Source organism: Temnothorax longispinosus, chromosome 9 (assembly GCF_030848805.1).
Source record: "Temnothorax longispinosus isolate EJ_2023e chromosome 9, Tlon_JGU_v1, whole genome shotgun sequence".
NCBI lineage: Eukaryota > Metazoa > Arthropoda > Insecta > Hymenoptera > Formicidae > Temnothorax > Temnothorax longispinosus.
Genome location: NC_092366.1, coordinates 12588289 through 12606346, shown reverse-complemented (window position 1 = coordinate 12606346; position 18058 = coordinate 12588289). Strand labels below are relative to the sequence as shown.

The window sequence follows — 18058 nt, the reverse complement described above, 5'->3', positions numbered from 1 at the left end:
AAAAATGTTTAAAAAAAAATACGTTGTATTAAAAAATTTTTTAGGTTAAGACTGAAGTAGAATGTAAAATATGTGTAGAATGTAAAACGTAATGTTTGTTTGACCCTAGATGAAATTTAAAGTCAGGTTAGGGCTATTTTGATATTTTTTCAACATGAATTTTCATTTATTACTATAAATTCTTGTAGTTGATATTGAGATGTTTTGAGAATGGTGTAATTAATTTTTTTTTGTTAACTCTTCGTGGTCATACTTATCTACAATTTCATAACAGTCACACCGGAGTCAAAACGACCCCAGCGACTTAAAAATCGGTTGCCGCATTTTCAGTATTTCATTATTTTGACTTGAAAAAAATTACTTAACCTCTTGAAATGTTGTAAAACCTGCCGCAATAATAATTTTGTTAATTACTTAATATTAACATATTAAAAAAAATCACAGAAGTTAAGGGGATCCTATAGTGGCAGTAATTACCGACATTTAATTAAAACAAAACCACTTTTAATTGGCTTTACGGAATTGCAAAAATTTGGTCTAGAATTAAAGTACGCACAAAAATGTAGAGGGCTAGATCGGTTTTAACTTCCAAAACGAAAAAAAAATTAAAAATTTGGGCACATAGAGCTGTCACTGACGACAATATTTGGTTATACAAAAATTCTGCAGTTTATATATACAAAATGAGAATCTAGCCCTCTAGGGAAAACATTGAAGAACAATATCGTGCAATTACAACTACGATAGAAGTGTAGAAAAAAAGTGTCATTGTTTTAACTTTTATACATGCAAATATACATGCGGAATGACAAGAAGAGCAGTATGGCGTGTAGCGAGAGATGGCGCAGCAATCGAAACAAGGACAGATGCCTCTTGTTAGACAAGGGCAGATATAGGCCGGTAATATAGAAAATGATAGGAAACGAATTAGAACGGAATTAAAAATGTTCGACATTATCGACATCGAGGAAGTTTGGCCTTCGCTAAGGATCCCCTTAAGGTACATGAAAAATGACTTTTTTTAAATGTCAATTTTTGGTAGATGCACCACAAGGTCTGTTTCAAAGTTTGGAGTTAGTGTAATTCTGCTTTGAAAAATTTTTGGGGTTATGCTGACCCCTATAGTGACCAGGAACTTTTTGAGTTATCCCAGCAAACAAAAAAAGATTGAAAAGAATTAAAACGGGATTGCCAGGAATTCCATTTTGTCCAAAAAAGGGATTGAAATAGTTTCCATTGAATTCCATTGAATTCAATACGGAAATTTTTAATTCCTAGTTTGGCATTCAATGGTATTCATTTCGTTAACGGAATCAACGGTATTCAATGGAATTCATGACGAAACTTTCCAATCCCTAACTTGGCATTCAGTGGCATTCATTTTGTTACGTTTTTGTGTCGGAATTGGATGGGATTCAAAAAAGACAAATTCTTTCCAAAATAAGGAATTCCATGATATTGAAACTATTTCAATCCCTTTTTTGGACAAAATGGAATTCGGAAAGATCTTAATTGAATTCCTGGCAATCCCGTTTTAATTCTTTTCAATCTTTTTTTGTTTGCTGGGATAAGCCATAGAAGTTATGACACCGTCGATATTAGTGTTACTTAAGCTGTACGATATGGAGGTTGTATAATTGAATTTATCTCTTGTGCGCGCACACATACACAACATACATACACATACATATACATATGTAGGAAAAGAGTGCAGGGTCATGTTGAGACACAGGGCATGTTGAGATACTGCTAGTTGGAGGAAAAGGGGGTTTTTTAGGTTGGCTGCACTGTCATTATTGCATGCCTTGTTTATCCAGGAGGTAACATAATCTTAGTTTTTACAGTCAGATTGCATTGTTTTGTTGTGAACGAAAGATAAGTGTTTTTGAATATTAAATGTAAATTTTAATTTGCTAAGGTAAACTGAGTTAATTAATTTATTATGATTGTAGAAATTTTAGATTTATTACTGAATAATAGCCTATATATAGGGTGTTTCATTTTAATCGCCCCAGGCAAATATCTTGAAAAATATGAAAGATACGGAAAAACGTTTCAGACAAAAGTTGTTTGGTTCGAAGGGGGACATAAGATGGTGTCATTGGTTTGACCTTGAGTGAACGTGTCGAGGTCATATGGAGTTTAACTTTGTTTTTTTAAATGAAACTCTCTATTTTTCATTGCATATTCTTGTAGCTTACCTAAAGAGCTTTTTAAAACCCTATATTTGAGTATTTTTTCATAAAGTTTTTATTTCGAGTTACAAGGCTTGAAAGTTACAATCCCGTCGGCATTAGCATACCCAAGGTGTACCGGCCAATGAAGACAAGACCCAACATTGATCCGGCCAGTGAAGGCAAGACCCAAGATTTGATCCGACCAGCGAAGGCAAGACCCAAGATTTGATTCGGCCAGTGAAGGCAAGACCCAACATTGATCCGGCCAGTGAAGGCAAGACCGATTGACTCACAAGTAGGGTCACATCGAAGTCACATTGTGTATTTTTGGTTTACAGCAAATGCTCAAATGTACTACTATTCTGTTGGATACATAATTGCAACCCAATAAATTTCAAGCCTTGTAACTTGAAAAGTACTTCATGAAAAAATACTCAAATATAAGATTTTGAAAAGTTCTTTAGGTAAGCTACAAGAATATGCAATGAAAAATAGGGAGTTCCATTTAAAAAAACAAAGTTAAACTCCATATGACCTCGACACGTTCACCCCTTATGTCCCCCTTCGAACCAAACAACTTTTGTCTGAAACGTTTTTCCGTATCTTTTATATTTTTCGAGATATTTGCCTGGGGCGATTAAAATGAAACACCCGGTAGTTGTGTTTGATTTCCACAGTTCGTATTTTTGCACAGTAATCAATTTAGTTCGGTTTAGCTTTATTGTTAGCTTTGAAAATTGCTGTTGGGGCACTTTGAGACAAATAACTATGAAACAGGTTGAGACATAAAACTTTTTGGAGTAAGATGAGACACTTTTAAAGATAACTGTATTTTAAAAGGTTGTTTCTTGTTTTAGATCTGTTGCTTATTGAAAATAATCAGATAACGGAAAAAACGTTAAGTAAAAGGTAATTTTGATGCCGACACAAAGTTTTTTTATTCTAATATTTTTTTATGTTCTAATATTCTATCTAATATATATTCACAAAAAAATCATAACACAAATTATTATTGATATGTCTCATTGTGCTTCACATTGTTTTAATCTCCCCTACTGGATGTCTCAACCTGCACTATTAGTGGGGCAGGTTGAGACACTTTAAAAACTGATTTCTTTTTATTATTTAAGAAGTAAAGCACGCTAAACCAATAAACTTATTAAAATTTCAAAACTTAAGTAAATTTGTGTTGGAAATCACTTTAAAAAAATTTTAGCATAAATATTTAAAGAAATACAGCAAGTTAAATTTAGGTGTCTCAACGTGCCCCATTTCCCCCAAAACTTTATGTAAAACATTTTTTCAGTTTTCTTACCATGTTAACGATACGCTTAAAAACATAATAGTTGATATTTTAAAGGCGGTGTTTTCTTCCCTTAATGTATGTAAAAAATACTGCCTTTTATTTTTTATTACCTGTGCTATACATATTCAAAGTTTATCATTTGCGTTGTATTTTTTTGTTAAGAAATTTTTAACAAAAAAAGAATCTAACCATATTATTTTTAAAACAATTTCAATATTAACTGCAAAAATTTTTAATGATAAATAGAAATTTTTGTTAAAAAATTTTATAATAACTTTTATGTACAAAATTTTGTAATATAACGTATGTTAGGACTTAGCGTATACATGTTCTTCACTTCGACTGCGCTTGCGCTGTAGCGTCACTCGATCTCTCGCGATCGTGCGCCTTCGGCGTTTTTCGTTGGTGCTCGGGAGTCTCGAGCGAGTTCTCGCTAGAAGCTCGCTGCGTGCACACGTACAGGCACGCACAACAGTTTTCCATCCGGCGTTAAGATAAGAGTGAGGCAGTCAGTTGCCTTTAACGAGATTATTGTGATCGAGAGCAGTGGCGTCGTGGCAAATAAAGTGTCTTTTAATAAAACTAAAGGAAAGATTTCCTGACCGTCCCATCCTCCGAAATTCGAGTGATACGACGGGAGAAGTCCAGACATAATCGCACATGCGATTGCATATGAGGCTTCAAGATACGCAACAAATTTATGGTCCTTCGAGCCGGATATCGCCAGACGGTACGACCTACGGAGATATTCGGGCATCCACGCATACGCCATTAGCCTAAGACTCAGCGATCTCAGCCGGATCGACGAGATTCTCACACGCGAGACTCTACCAGCGGGAAGACGAAAACCATCGTCTTCCGAGCAACAGCAGCTCATTAGCACTCCGTTCTGCCGGCGAAGCAGAAGATCTCATCGAGGGGATAGATACATCTTTAGAAGTTCCTGCCATTTGCATCACCGAGGACCGGCGAGCTAGCGCGGGAAGGTTCTAGAGGCAGCCAGTGCGGGAAGGTTCCGGAAACATCCAGCGCGGGAAAATTCCCGAGTCAACCGTCACCGCCGCCATCTTAGCAGCGCGTCGGCATAGCGCGCCTCCTTGTTACCGACGAGTACTCGGCCACTGTCCGTTTACCCACAGGTAGGGAAAACTCACTTCGGTTTACCGCCAACCAGAAAAGGTGTTTATTCTTCGTCCGCATTCGCGTTATTAATAGCGAACATGGCCGATGAAACAGATCTCGCTAATTTAAAAAAACGTCGTAGGTCTCTTAAGGGATCATGTACGCGCGTAAAAACGTACGTGGATAGCATCGCGTCCGTCACGCCCGCGGTAGCCGCGCAATTAGAGGAGCGTAAGAACAAGCTAGAACAGTTTTGGACTGAATATAACGATGTACAAACACAAATAGAAGAGTTAGATGAGGTCGAAGAGAACGATCGCGCGGGTTTCGAAGAAGCGTTCTTCGAATTATCAGCCAGAATTCGAGCCTTAACATTATCTGCGCCTACGTCGCTCGTTATCGACACACCGCTGCCGACGGTATCGGGCGCTTCCAATTCGCAGTACGTGTCTGACATTAAGCTGCCGAAACTAGAATTGCCTAAATTTTCAGGAAAATATGACGAGTGGTTCCCTTTTAGAGATGCGTTCCGCTCGGCCATACATGATTCGAATCTGCGCGATATCAGTAAATTGCGGTATTTGATGGGATCAACCACCGGTGAGGCGTATAACGTAATAAGCTCGCTAGAAATTGCAGACGAAAATTACTCGGTCGCGTGGGATTTATTGATAGAAAGATACGATAACAAACGTGTTATAGTACAGAATCACCTTAAAGCCATTGTGGAGTTGCCCGTTATGAACAAAGAAAATATATCCGAGTTGCGTCAAATCACGGACGGAGCATCTCGTCATATTCAAGCGTTAAAGGCGTTAAAGCGTCCTACACATAATTGGGACGATCTGTTGATTTATTTGCTTAGTTCTAAACTCGACGCGGTCACAAGCCGCGAATGGCGAAGGTCACTGGTCGGCGATGAACTACCCACATTTAAACAATTTTTAGATTTCTTGTCACACCAATGTCACATTATCGAGTCAACGCAGAAGCCGAGTAGCGCCTCGGCAAAGAATGTGAATTCGCGATCACAAGTAAACGGTAAACAGAAAACGTCGTGTAATACGGCCGTCAAGGCGAAATGCGTTTTTTGTAACGGCGAGCATCTTGTATACCAATGCAAAACATTTTTGGATTTAACTGTCGCTCAGCGCATAGAAAATATTTGATCTCGCAAGTTGTGTTTGAATTGTTTGCGTTCAACGGCTCATATCGCCAATAAGTGTCCGTCAGGGGGCTGCAAAACTTGCTCCCGCAAGCATAATACGTTACTACATATTCCAGGCGCCGCTACCGAGCAAACCAAGGCGATCGAAGGCCCGAAACAAGAGTCTGGCATTTCGAGCTCAACGGAATCAAACGGATCCAGTGTGGTAGTAACACATTCTTCGAGTTCAGCATCGAGTGCCAGCTCTCTTTTATCCACAGCAGTTGTGTTCGTTCAAAATAAGGACGGCTCGCAACGTTCTTGTCGAGTTCTTCTAGACTCCGGGTCGCAAGCCAACTTCATAACTAAAAACTTTTTAGTCGCTTTAGGGCTAGTCCCTCGTTCAATAGAAATCTCGGTGTCAGGTATAAGCGGAACGGCAACACAAGCCAAGCAAGCGGTCCAAATTAAATTAACTTCTAGAATAAGTGCCTTTTCATGGGTCCTGGATTGTATTGTTGTTGACCACATAACGGACGACCTTCCTGCGTTCACTGTCAAACGCCAATCATTTGATATTTCTCGCAACATCCCTCTAGCAGATCCTCAGTTTAACGTCTCCTCTGGCGTCGACGTGTTGATTGGCACGGAAGTATTCTGGAGTCTTATATGTATAGGACAGATTAGGGCATCTGATAAACATCCAACGTTGCAGAAAACTAGATTAGGATGGATATTGGCAGGCAAGCTTAACAAATGTCCTTCGCCTTCTCTATGTGTTACTTCCCTACACGCTTCAGTTAGTAATGTTGAATTGAACGATCAGCTCACAAACTTTTGGAAGATGGAGGATTTTAGGGGAGGTTCTAAAACATACACTATAGAAGAAAGGCTTTGTGAACAACACTTCGTAAAGACGACGTTACGGAACGAGCAAGGTAGATACGTGGTTCAACTACCGCTTAAGCAACAATTAGTCGATAATTTAGGCACATCAAGGGATATTGCGCTAAATCGTTTACGTTCGTTGGAAAGACGTTTCGATAAGGATCCCAATTTAAGGGTGCGATACTCGAACTTCATACATGAATATATCGATCTAGGTCACGTACGTCAGATATTGGAGAAGGATCCAAATGAACCCGGTGCTTATTACATGCCTCATCACTGCGTGTTGAAAGAGGATGCCAAGAGCACTAAGCTCCGCGTAGTTTTCGACGCATCCTGCAAAACGGATGGCGGCCTTTCATTAAACGATATAATGATGGTAGGGCCGGTTATTCAGGATGATCTTTTCTCCATACTTTTAAGGTTTAGGATTCATCTTTACGTTCTCGTGGCAGACATAGTTAAAATGTATCGGCAGGTATTGGTCCATCCATCTCAAACGAAACTGCAGAGATTTCTATGGCGCGATGACAAAACTTTAGACGTTCAAACATTTGAGTCGCTCGTTGTCACGTTTGGCGAAGCCGCAGCCGCCTTTTTGGTCATAAGATGTCTCATCGATTTAGCAGAGCGATACGAAAAGGAATTCCCGATAGCGTCTTTGATTCTAAAGCGTGACTTTTACATGGACGATATGCTCACCGGAGCTGACTCGAAGCAGGAAGCATTAGCAATACGCGATCAGATAATACCATTATTAAGATTAGGCTCTTTTGAGCTTAGCAAATGGGGGTCTAATTGCCCTGAGTTATTAGCGGGTATTAGCGATCGAAGTGACAGAGTCGTGCCTTTCGACAAGGACAACAATTTCCGCGTATTAGGTACTGGCACGGTCTTACATACAGGTCTGGAAACTCCTGTGTTTTTAAGTGGTGGGGGGTGTCACCGTTAGTGAGGCACGTAGACCCCAGTATTGGAGCAAACCTATCGGACGGACGGGAAACTGAGCCGACCGTGACCATGTTCAAATGGTGGTGATCGTGTGTCAAAATTCGAAATCAGTGAAAATCTTTGAAACTTGTATGAGTGAAAGTTAACATAAATTGTAAATACAATGCCAAAAGCGTGCATTGTGCCGAATTGCTGGAAGAAATTTAAGGACAATACAGAAAAATGTTCCGTTTTTAAAGTGCCTCAGGACGAAGAATTGCGTAAAAAATGGGAATCTGCAATTCCCGGCATTGCAGTATTGAAATCGTCGCAACATGTGTGTGAGCGTCATTTTGAGCCAACGTGCATCGTGCGAAAATTAGAGAAGCGTGGTCCAGATGGAAAAATTCTCATTGATGTAAGTGTGAATTATTTAAACAGTTTTGTCGATTGCATTTTCGCATTTGCATAAGGTTATGTATTAATTATAAAGAATTATATACAATTATATAAAATTATATATCAAAGGTATTATATATATCAATGTACAAAGGTATATAATATATATATATACAATTATACATACATACATATATACATATATACATACATACATATTATATATGTATATTATATATAATTAAGGCCGCAGTCCGATTCACACTCAGAGCGCTATTGGCATCATTCTATCTTTATCATTCATTAGGCATAAACAAGGATAGAATAACGCCAATAGCGCTTTTGAACATGCATCGGAACGCGGCCTAATTTGATTGGCTCACCCCTAGGTTCGCCATTTTGCCTCACTATCTGAGTCACTCCCCACCCTACAAGTTTCCAGACCTGTATGTAAGACCGTGGGTACTGGGTGGGACATGAGAGATGATCTTTTTTGTTTTTCTTTAAATCCCTTGCCATCTTCACGCACCATTACGAAACGATCAATACTTTCAGAATTGGCTAAGCTATTTGATCCTATGGGACTACTCGGGCCAACCGTAGTAGTGGCGAAAATCCTTCTGCAAACCCTTTGGCAATCGGGTGTAGGCTGGGATGAATCTGTTCCCCAGGAGGTCCACACGAAGTGGTTGCAGTTTAGGTTACAACTTTCAAACATTGATAAATTGCGAATACCGCGGTGTGTCAAGCAACGAGCAGAGGCACGGTTTATACAAATTCATGGGTTTTGTGACGCGAGCGAACGAGCCTATGGCGCTTGCGTTTACGTTCGCACTCAATTGGGTCCAGAAAGCTATGCTTCTCATCTCCTTTGCTCGAAATCCCGTGTAGCTCCTGTCAAGGCTATTTCTCTCCCTCGTCTTGAATTGGCCGCGGCATTGTTGTTGTCACAATTGATGGATAAGGTCAAGTCAGCTATCGACACGATAGGCATGAGTATACGGCTGTGGTCCGATTCAACCATAACGCTTAATTGGATAAACTCCCATTCCCGTAAATGGTCAACATTTGTCGCTAACCGAGTGGGAGAGATTCAAAGATTGACGGAAACTTCCAATTGGCGACATGTCAAGTCATCTAATAATCCTGCGGATGTTTTGTCCAGAGGGTTGTTCCCAAGTGAGTTAGTAGATTGCGAATTGTGGTGGCATGGCCCTTCTTATTTGAGGCTACCTGAGTGCGATTGGCCTGGTAGCGAATTTGAGGTTCTTACTGAGGACCTTCCTGAGCAGAAAGTAGCTTGTATGGCTGCTTCTTCTTTCGACTACGGCACTTTGAACGACTTGATTGACAGGTCTTCTAACCTAAATAAAACGTGCAGGATCGTAGCGTACTGTCGTAGGTTTTTTACGCCCAACCAGGCCAAGGCATCTACGGTAAGGGTGTCTCCGCAGGAAGTATCGCTCTCATTAAATTTCTTATGCAGAATGATTCAAAGGCAGAGTTTTCCCGAAGAATATGCTTCGTTAAGCAGGCGGGAGAATGTTGATAATTCTAGTAAGTTAAAGACTTTAGCTCCGTTTATGGATGGCGATAATTTGATCAGAGTCGGGGGCAGGTTGAATAATTCGGAACTAGGTTATGAAGCCTGTCATCAAATAGTACTTCCGCGGAATCATAGATTAACCAAACAAATAATAGAACACGAACATTTACGCAACCTTCACGCCGGTTTGCAGGCTACCATGGCGTCCGTTAGACAGCGGTTTTGGCCACTAGCATTAAGGTCAACTGCGCGAAAGATTATCAACAGTTGTATCATTTGTTTCAAGTCGCGCCCTGTCTTTTCCGAGGCTCCCATGGGCACTTTACCGGCATCTAGAGTCACAATTTCTCGCCCTTTTTCTCATTGCGGAGTAGATTATGCCGGACCAGTGACCTTGCGAGAAGGGAGTCGACGTAATTCGCGAAATCGTAAGGCTTACATAGCCGTTTTCGTTTGCTTTGCGACGAAGGCAGTGCATTTAGAAATAGTCAGCGATCTTACTACCGACGCATTTATTGCTGCGCTAAAAAGGCTTATTTCGCGAAGAGGAAAGCCTGACCAAATGTATTCCGACAATGCGACGACATTCGTTGGAGCTCAGAGGCAATTAAAAGAGTTTTACGACTTTTGGCGAATTGATGAGACCCAAGCGGCGATAAGGCATTTCTTACGCGGTCATGAAACCACCTGGAATTTTATACCTCCTAATGCTTCGCATTTTGGGGGCCTTTGGGAGGCAGCGGTTAAATCCGTGAAATACCACCTCGTACGAATAGTAGGTGGGCAGAATTTAACTTTCGAAGAGATGGTAACGATTTTGTGCGAAATTGAAGCCGTATTGAACTCGCGACCTCTGACGCCGCTGAGCTCCGACCCTAATGATATGGCTTACTTAAGTCCCGGGCATTTTCTGGTTGGCGCGCCGTTGAATAGTTTTCCCGTGTCCGATTTAAGTGATGTAAACGTAAATCGACTCACACGATGGCAGATGCTTCAGCAAATGCTTCAGCATTTTTGGACGAGATGGCGCAACGAATATTTAAACTCCCTTCAGGAGCGTCACAAATGGCAACGGGCTAAGGGCCAGCAATTAGAGCCAGGACAGTTGGTAATAATAAAGCAGCAAGGCCTGGCACCATTGCAATGGTTAACCGGCCGAATAGAGCGAGTGCATCTGGGAGCGGACGGTGTGGCTCGTTCAGCCACTGTTAAAACGACCAAAGGGTCTTACGACAGGCCATTGACCAAATTAGCGGTACTCCCGCTCTAACTCGCGCGTTTTTATTAGGATTTAAGAATGATTGTTTATCTCATTGTTTAGATGCGGAATTGAAATTCGTTCGAATATGTGAAATTAGTCTTAAGTTTATAATTGGTTTTAAGTCAACCTACGTTCGCGTTCTTATGTTTTATCCAGCTTAGTTTTAAAGAGGATCTTTTAATTGCTCGAATTACCCGCCCATTGCTTGGTTATCGGCTAATGCTCTAGGCTTGTTAGAGCTCATTCTAATAATATTTTTAGTTTATATCCTTTCTTAATTTCAAGTACAATTATTGAAGGGGAACCCTTCAAGGCGGGCGGCTTTGTTAGGACTTAGCGTATACATGTTCTTCACTTCGACTGCGCTTGCGCTGTAGCGTCACTCGATCTCTCGCGATCGTGCGCCTTCGGCGTTTTTCGTTGGTGCTCGGGAGTCTCGAGCGAGTTCTCGCTAGAAGCTCGCTGCGTGCACACGTACAGGCACGCACAACAGTTTTCCATCCGGCGTTAAGATAAGAGTGAGGCAGTCAGTTGCCTTTAACGAGATTATTGTGATCGAGAGCAGTGGCGTCGTGGCAAATAAAGTGTCTTTTAATAAAACTAAAGGAAAGATTTCCTGACCGTCCCATCCTCCGAAATTCGAGTGATACGACGGGAGAAGTCCAGACATAATCGCACATGCGATTGCATATGAGGCTTCAAGATACGCAACAACGTAAATATATAAATATTATGATTAAATTTGTTTCTGTGTATGTGACATAAAGAAAGTTCGTAATTGCAATTAAGGGAACATTTACAATTTGCATTGTGCATTTTTATATATATTGTAAAAATTTTTTGGATATTTATTTGTTTTGCTTGTATCAATTACTTTTTATCTTATTATTTTATACATAAAAATATTAATACATACAAAGTTGGAGAACAAATAACGCGAAATTTGTAATTTCTAGTGCTGTAAAAAATGTGTTGTACGTGTTATATTTTTCTTTTAAAAAGTATCTGAAATTTTTATTTGAATTTTTTTTTATATTAAGAGACTATTGAAATATTTATAGTGATATATTAAAATAGTTTATCCTGTATATATATTTGTTGTACTAAATGATAAACAGAATAAAGATCAAAGCAGTTTTTAATACTCAAATTATCGGTATGCAGTATTCTTTAATTAAAAATAGTATAGTTGAAATAGCGGTCATTTTGGCTTTGCTTCGAACCATTTTCAGCAAGACAGTGTAACTTAAAAAAATTCACGTTCTCAGACAGTAAGAGATGAGCACTTCCAGATTGATAGATTTTTTGTTATGTCTGATTATATTGATCAGTGACAGATTATATTGACCAAGTTTGATTTAAGTTTTTTTATTAAGCATTCAAAAAAAATCTTAAAAAAAATAAAAAAAGGAACAGTTTCGTGTTTGGAGAATAGTCATTGAATTTTATACACGATAAATTCTGATTTTTCCTAGATTATTTTAATTTATTTGTGTTTTAACTATTTTACAAAAAAGTCATGTGTTCCAACATTGATGTCAGTGAGTTCTAAAAGAATATACTGTTTATCATTATTTAAAAGTCTGTTAGCTATTAATAGTAAATTATACAACAATTGCTAAGGATTGATTGCCGTATTATTTATGATGACCTCCAGACTATTCCTAAATGTCTCCTGTTGTTATAATGACCATAACATAAACTAAAAAAATAATAATTTAGTTTATTGATAAATATAATAATTGAATAAATCTTCTGTTAAAGAAGTAAGAACTTGTATCAATATTGTAGCAATTGTTTAGTTTTATGCGCCTTCCGAGTCTTCCTTCGACTGATTCAATACTGACCCTGTTCAGATACTATATCGATCGTTTTATTAATCATATATGAAACATTTTCTCAGTGTATATACGATGGTTTATCGATTTGATCCTCATAAGGAACAGCAAACGCTTTGGTGGGGACTAACTGCAAAGCTTTACATTTGATCGAAAACACGAATTTTGATGATAACACGCTACGAAGTCGTTCGAGCCAAAAAAGAGGTCTGAGTAGGGGAGAAACAGGGGTGGAAACATCAATCGAACATTTGGGTGGCTACTCTCCGTGGAACGCTATACAAGTGAATTATTGATAAAATTGTATATTTGTAGTATTATTAGAAATATTGTATATAATAATAATATTTAGGAATTATATTAATGATCAAATCTGCTGAATTTTAGTGATCTCGGTTTTTTATATTACATGCAATTGTTATAAAATTTATAAATAAATTAAACGTGTTACATACAGATCATTGTACAAAAAGCAAATTTTAATTAATAATTAAATCGTAATAATTAATTTTTTTTATTAATTTCATAAATTAATGTTTTAATATATAATTAATTATATTACTATAGATGACAATTAGAACATTGAATCAAAATTAAAATCTTATTGCGGGTGACACTATAAATTATACCACTTGGTTTTTCTATACGCGAAATTCATTCTCACTTGAAAAGTGCTACTTCGTCACTGGAGCAGAGTGTGGGAGACGATGCGCGACCCGAAGCGCAGGGTAGCTCGGGATAATCGCTGAGGCAGGCGCACCGCTGGCTTGCGTCCAAGTAGTAGTGCCTCTGTCGGCACCAACGAACAGTATAGTGGCAGAGACTGTACCATCACCTCCACTATTATCAAAAGCAATCGACAGCAGTAGGTAGTAGTAGAAATACGTTGGTTGAACAATTCCGGAGTTTCTCGGTTGCACGGCTTCTCGTCTTTTGTCGTCTACCTGATAATTGTGCGATATTATTAACGACGACGCGATTTTATTTCTGTTAGCCAACTGAAAGTTGGTTGTTTATTGTGTTTTATATAGATTTCCCTCGTTCTCTTGCTGAACGTTTCCTGCGTTTAAGCGTTCGAAATGATACGAGATATCCAAGAGGTAACAACGTCGTGCACCCTTGCATTCGTACCCTAACGCGCGCGATTGTGCCATAGCGCTGAATCGATAAGCGCGCAGGGTGTCGATTGCAGCGCTTGGTGGAAAAAGTGTTGGTTAGTGCTAGTGCTATCATCGTTATTATCATTATTATTTTCATTATCGTTGTTGTCATTGCTGTCATTGTTGTCACCGTCGTCACCGTCGTCACCGTCGTCACCGTCGTCACCGTCGTCACCGTCGTCACCCTCGTAACCATCGTAACCATCGTAACCGTCGTACCGTCATCGTCGTCATCATTGTCGTCATCGTCGTTGTCGTCGTCGTCATCGTCATCGTTATCGTTGTCGATTTTGTCGTCGTCGTCGTCATCGTCATTGTCATTGTCATCATCATTGTCGTCATTGTCGTTATCATCATTGTCGACGTAGTCATTGTTGTCGTCATCATCGTCGTCGCTGTCGTCGTCGCTGTCATCGTCGTCATCGTTGTCATTGTCGCCATTATCATTATTATCGTCATCGTTGTCACGCTGTTATTGCCATCGTTGTAGTCATCATTATAGTCTTCGTCATCATTGTCATTATTTGTTATTGTTATCGTCATTATCATTTTCATTGTGTTGTCATCTTCGTTGTTATCATCACTGTCATTCACTTTTGTTCATTATCGTTATTATCGCAGACATCGTCACCTTGCCCAGGCTGCGTGACAAGATGCAACACTCCAATGCAATGCGCGACGACACGTCATTTCTTCGACCAGACGGCGGTTAAACTTGAAGCTGAAGGAAGAGAAAGGTGAGTAATGTGGAGATACGTTCGGAGACCACCGCTTTAAATACTATTAGCCTGCTTTGCGCATACATACATTGTATGTTTTTTGTCTTTTATTAATTTTTGTATAGTAATTACGATATAGTATTCACAGCCAATATTATCATTGTTATTGTCAAGAATATTCCTTAATCTCGAGATTCAGATAATTTGAGACTACACCCTCGTATGTTGTCCGGATTCTCAGTCGATTATCTTTTATTATTTTATCATTCCATTTACGTGGATCTATCAGGATACATGTAATGCCTTCTCAAAATTTAGCCATAAAGATTCAGTTTTATTTAGTTCAGCGATTTTTTCTGTGTTTTTTTTTTTTTTTTTTTTTTTTAATTATAATTTAAGCTATAACGTAGATGGAATTGTTTAATTAACCCTCAGTCCCTGTCAATGGGTCATTTGTGTTCGGCCAAAATCTATTACTTGTAATATCTTGAAACTCAACAGAGGTGGCACCATTTGTAGTAGCTGAAAAAAAAACTTCAAGTGAAGAGCTACTTCATGGAAAAAACTTGGTTAGATTTCGTTAGTACAGCCGCGAGTACTGGAGATTACAAATCTCGAACGGACACGAATAACCCACGCACAGGGGCTACGTGTGACAAACGCAGGGTCTCAAAACTTGTTATTTTCGCGCAAAAATTGTTTTTGTGGGTTTACAAAAAAATAACATCAAAAGAAGTTAGACAAGTGTTAAAATTAAATATATAAGACAATTAAGATCTATATGTGAGGAACATTGCTTATGTGTATGCCGGGATTGTTATTAATCATAAAATATAAAAATACAAACTTTTATCATACTTTCACTGTTCTTTTATAATATTTTCTATAAATACGCAGTTTAAAACAAACATCACATGATTATCTTATTTTTATTCCCTTTTTTTCATAAATCTAACATCAAAAATATGCATTTTTTAATTGTAAAAAAATACTATTTTTTAATAATGCAAGATCGACGTAATTTTTTTCTTAAAAATTAACTTTTCAGCTTCTATTTAAAAAAAATTTATTCTACGTCAATTTCAACCAGAGATAAGATTTTTTAAAATTTTTACGTCTTTTTAGCGACTTTTCCGAGTTTATTTGTTTAAACAGTTATTTAAAAAATTTTTTTATCGTTCTAAAGTATTGTTTCGTATTCTATAAGGTTCAAAGATACTCTATGAATTTTTTCAGATTTTTAAACATTTATAGTTATTTAATAAGCTCAGGACACGGACGACCTATGGACAGGAGTTACGTTGGTCGAAAACAAGGGCAGAGGCTGAGGGTTAAGATTAAATATAAGCTTTTTCTCTCATTGTTGTAGAAAAAGAATAGTTTGGAAGTTATCCAAAAAGATATCTATCTCACACACACACACACACACACACACACACACACACACACACACACACACACACACACACACACACACACACACACACACACACACACACACACACACACACACACTCTCTCTCTCTCTCTCTCTCTCTCTTTCTCTCTCTCTCTCTCTCTCTCTCTTTTTTTCTCTCTCTTAATTTATAAATTTATATAGTAAAAAATTGTTTTCTTATTGTTAGCGAAAATGGCGAGAGAGATTAATATTTACAGTAATTTTCGAACTTTTAGTATTGTATATTTTTGGTGACTATAAAGCTCTTTTACCCTTTCAAATTAGAATTTTATTAATTTTTATTTAAAATTAGCTAATAAATATAATTTTGTAATTTATTTGATTATTAGTTTAATTTTGCGAAAAGTTCTTTTTCATTCGTTTACACCACGAAAATTATTATTTTGATATTTTAAGAATAATCACACATATCTAAATTAACCACAGATCGTTAAAAAATAATGGGTGGAAAATGGAACATTCTGTTGTGTGCGTAACATGCGTGTGAATAGGATACAAAAAATAAATAGATTTCGAGTTTTTTTTTGTAAGAAAACTAGATAAAATTTTATTTTAAAAGATATTTTTAAAAACTCTTATCATAAAGCAGTTTTTAAACAGTAAATTTGTTTTCCATGCCGCGAAAATCGATTGTTTAAAAAGTTTGTATCAAAATTATTCTTTTGTGATTAAAAATTATAATAGTAATGATTAATAGTAATGATTGAAAATTGGATTTATGCATGCACAGAACAAGAAAAAATATAATTGTGAGAGAAAAAAATATCAAAATTAAAAAATCTTTACAGCAGGAATTAAAATATAGATATATCAATGCAAATTGAATTTGCATCAGAATGAAAAAAGTTATATAGTGGATTTGTTATAAAGCTCTTATACATTGTTTAGTTATTTGAGAGAAGAAGAAATAACATAGTCTTGGAATAAATCTTGAGTTCTCGTTGGAAAATGCTTTACCTCATATCATATATATAAACGGACATGTATATGTATAAACGGGACCCTGTCTATTGTTTTTTATTATCATCAGTTATCACTATTGACATTTGAATTTACTATAATTAATCCGGTTAAATTTGTTCCCGTTTATCAATACTTATGAAGCAAACGTATCTTTCTCGATTGGCGGCATTCTTTGAATAAAGACTATTGTAAAAGCAGTATATTTAGTATTTCGTTCTTTCGTAATAAGATTTCGCTAGTGAATCATCTATGCAGCTACCAACTACCGTTACATTTGATTTGATGCCAAACAGTTGAATCAGCGACCTATATAACGATGCAATTGTGATACAACATTGTTGCATTTGCCGCTATATAGCTTTAAAGAGCTGATAGCTCTTTACGTTTCTTGCTAATTTAAGTTATAAGGAGTAAGGACATAAGATAAGGAAATTCAGGATTTTCAAAATATTTAGAGATTATTTTTGAAATATTTGAAAGTATATTATAAAAATGTTGTGGAATGTATTTTTGCTGTCAGAAAATTTTTTTAAATATTTTTACATTATTTTCTACTTAATCCTTTAACAGCCAGTGGAACACAAACGTCCCACTTTCAGCTACACACCCTGTCAAAAAGTGCCAAAATCATGAAAAAATGAAAAATGAGCACAAAGTTTAGGTAGAATTTTTTTATTTACCTTCAGTTTATGTATACGTTTTGAAATAAAATCAAAATTATGTACAAAAAAGAGCTGCAAGAAAAATTACCCTTAACAGTGATAATACGCCAAACAAAGACTCTTTATGTTTAGAATAGCGTTTAAAATAGTTATTCTATTATTTTTTCAAAGGGGTGGTTTGGCTAACCTTCAACGGGATAGCTTGATTGGGTGGTTTCCATGTCCTAGTAAAATTTTTCTCATTTGAGAATGATATAAGCCAGATTTTTTACTTGTAACGTTTCTGAACTAAGTACGGGGATGTTTTCTTCAATGTAAGGGTAGTTTAGAGGATAGGAAAATTGTGAAAAAATTTTTTTAACATATTTGATACTTGCTAACGTTAATCCATCTTTAGTCGAGTATGTTAAACTCTTGCAAAAAAATCAACCGTTAAGGGGTTAAGTAATATTCCTGATATATTGAAGATATTCTCTAAAAA

General features: G+C 37.4%; 2 protein-coding genes across 7 annotated transcripts in view; both read left to right on the top strand.

Annotated features, from left to right (window-relative positions):
• The first annotated feature begins 4703 nt into the window (after positions 1-4703).
• On the top strand, positions 4704-10785 carry LOC139818527 (uncharacterized). The gene is made up of 4 exons (XM_071787260.1): positions 4704-5646; positions 5890-6177; positions 6430-7521; positions 8525-10785. Exons 1-4 carry the CDS (start codon positions 4704-4706, stop codon positions 10783-10785), a joined length of 4584 nt encoding a protein of 1527 aa, XP_071643361.1.
• A 1797-nt stretch (positions 10786-12582) lies between these two features.
• Shab (Shaker cognate b) overlaps positions 12583-18058 on the top strand; it is a 651715-nt gene continuing 646239 nt past the window's right edge. For 2 of the 6 annotated variants that reach the window (XM_071789559.1, XM_071789558.1), the window contains exons 1-3: positions 12593-12898; positions 13287-13827; positions 14396-14511. The gene's annotated coding sequence lies outside the window, so the exon portion shown is untranslated. Of the gene's footprint in view, positions 12899-13286; positions 13828-14395; positions 14512-18058 lie in introns of all 6 variants that reach the window. The other 4 variants (XM_071789555.1, XM_071789557.1, XM_071789560.1 and 1 more) reach the window with 4 other exon arrangements.

What these genes read in the sequence shown, in the direction of transcription:
- LOC139818527 (XM_071787260.1), top strand. Translation starts at nt 4,704, where the DNA reads ATGGCCGATGAAACAGATCTCGCTAATTTAAAAAAACGTCGTAGGTCT. An exon ending in AATAGAAATCTCGGTGTCAG is followed by an intron (nt 6,178 to 6,429) that starts GTATAAGCGGAA and finishes TTATATGTATAG; the next exon opens with GACAGATTAGGGCATCTGAT. An exon ending in CAACAATTTCCGCGTATTAG is followed by an intron (nt 7,522 to 8,524) that starts GTACTGGCACGG and finishes CAATACTTTCAG; the next exon opens with AATTGGCTAAGCTATTTGAT.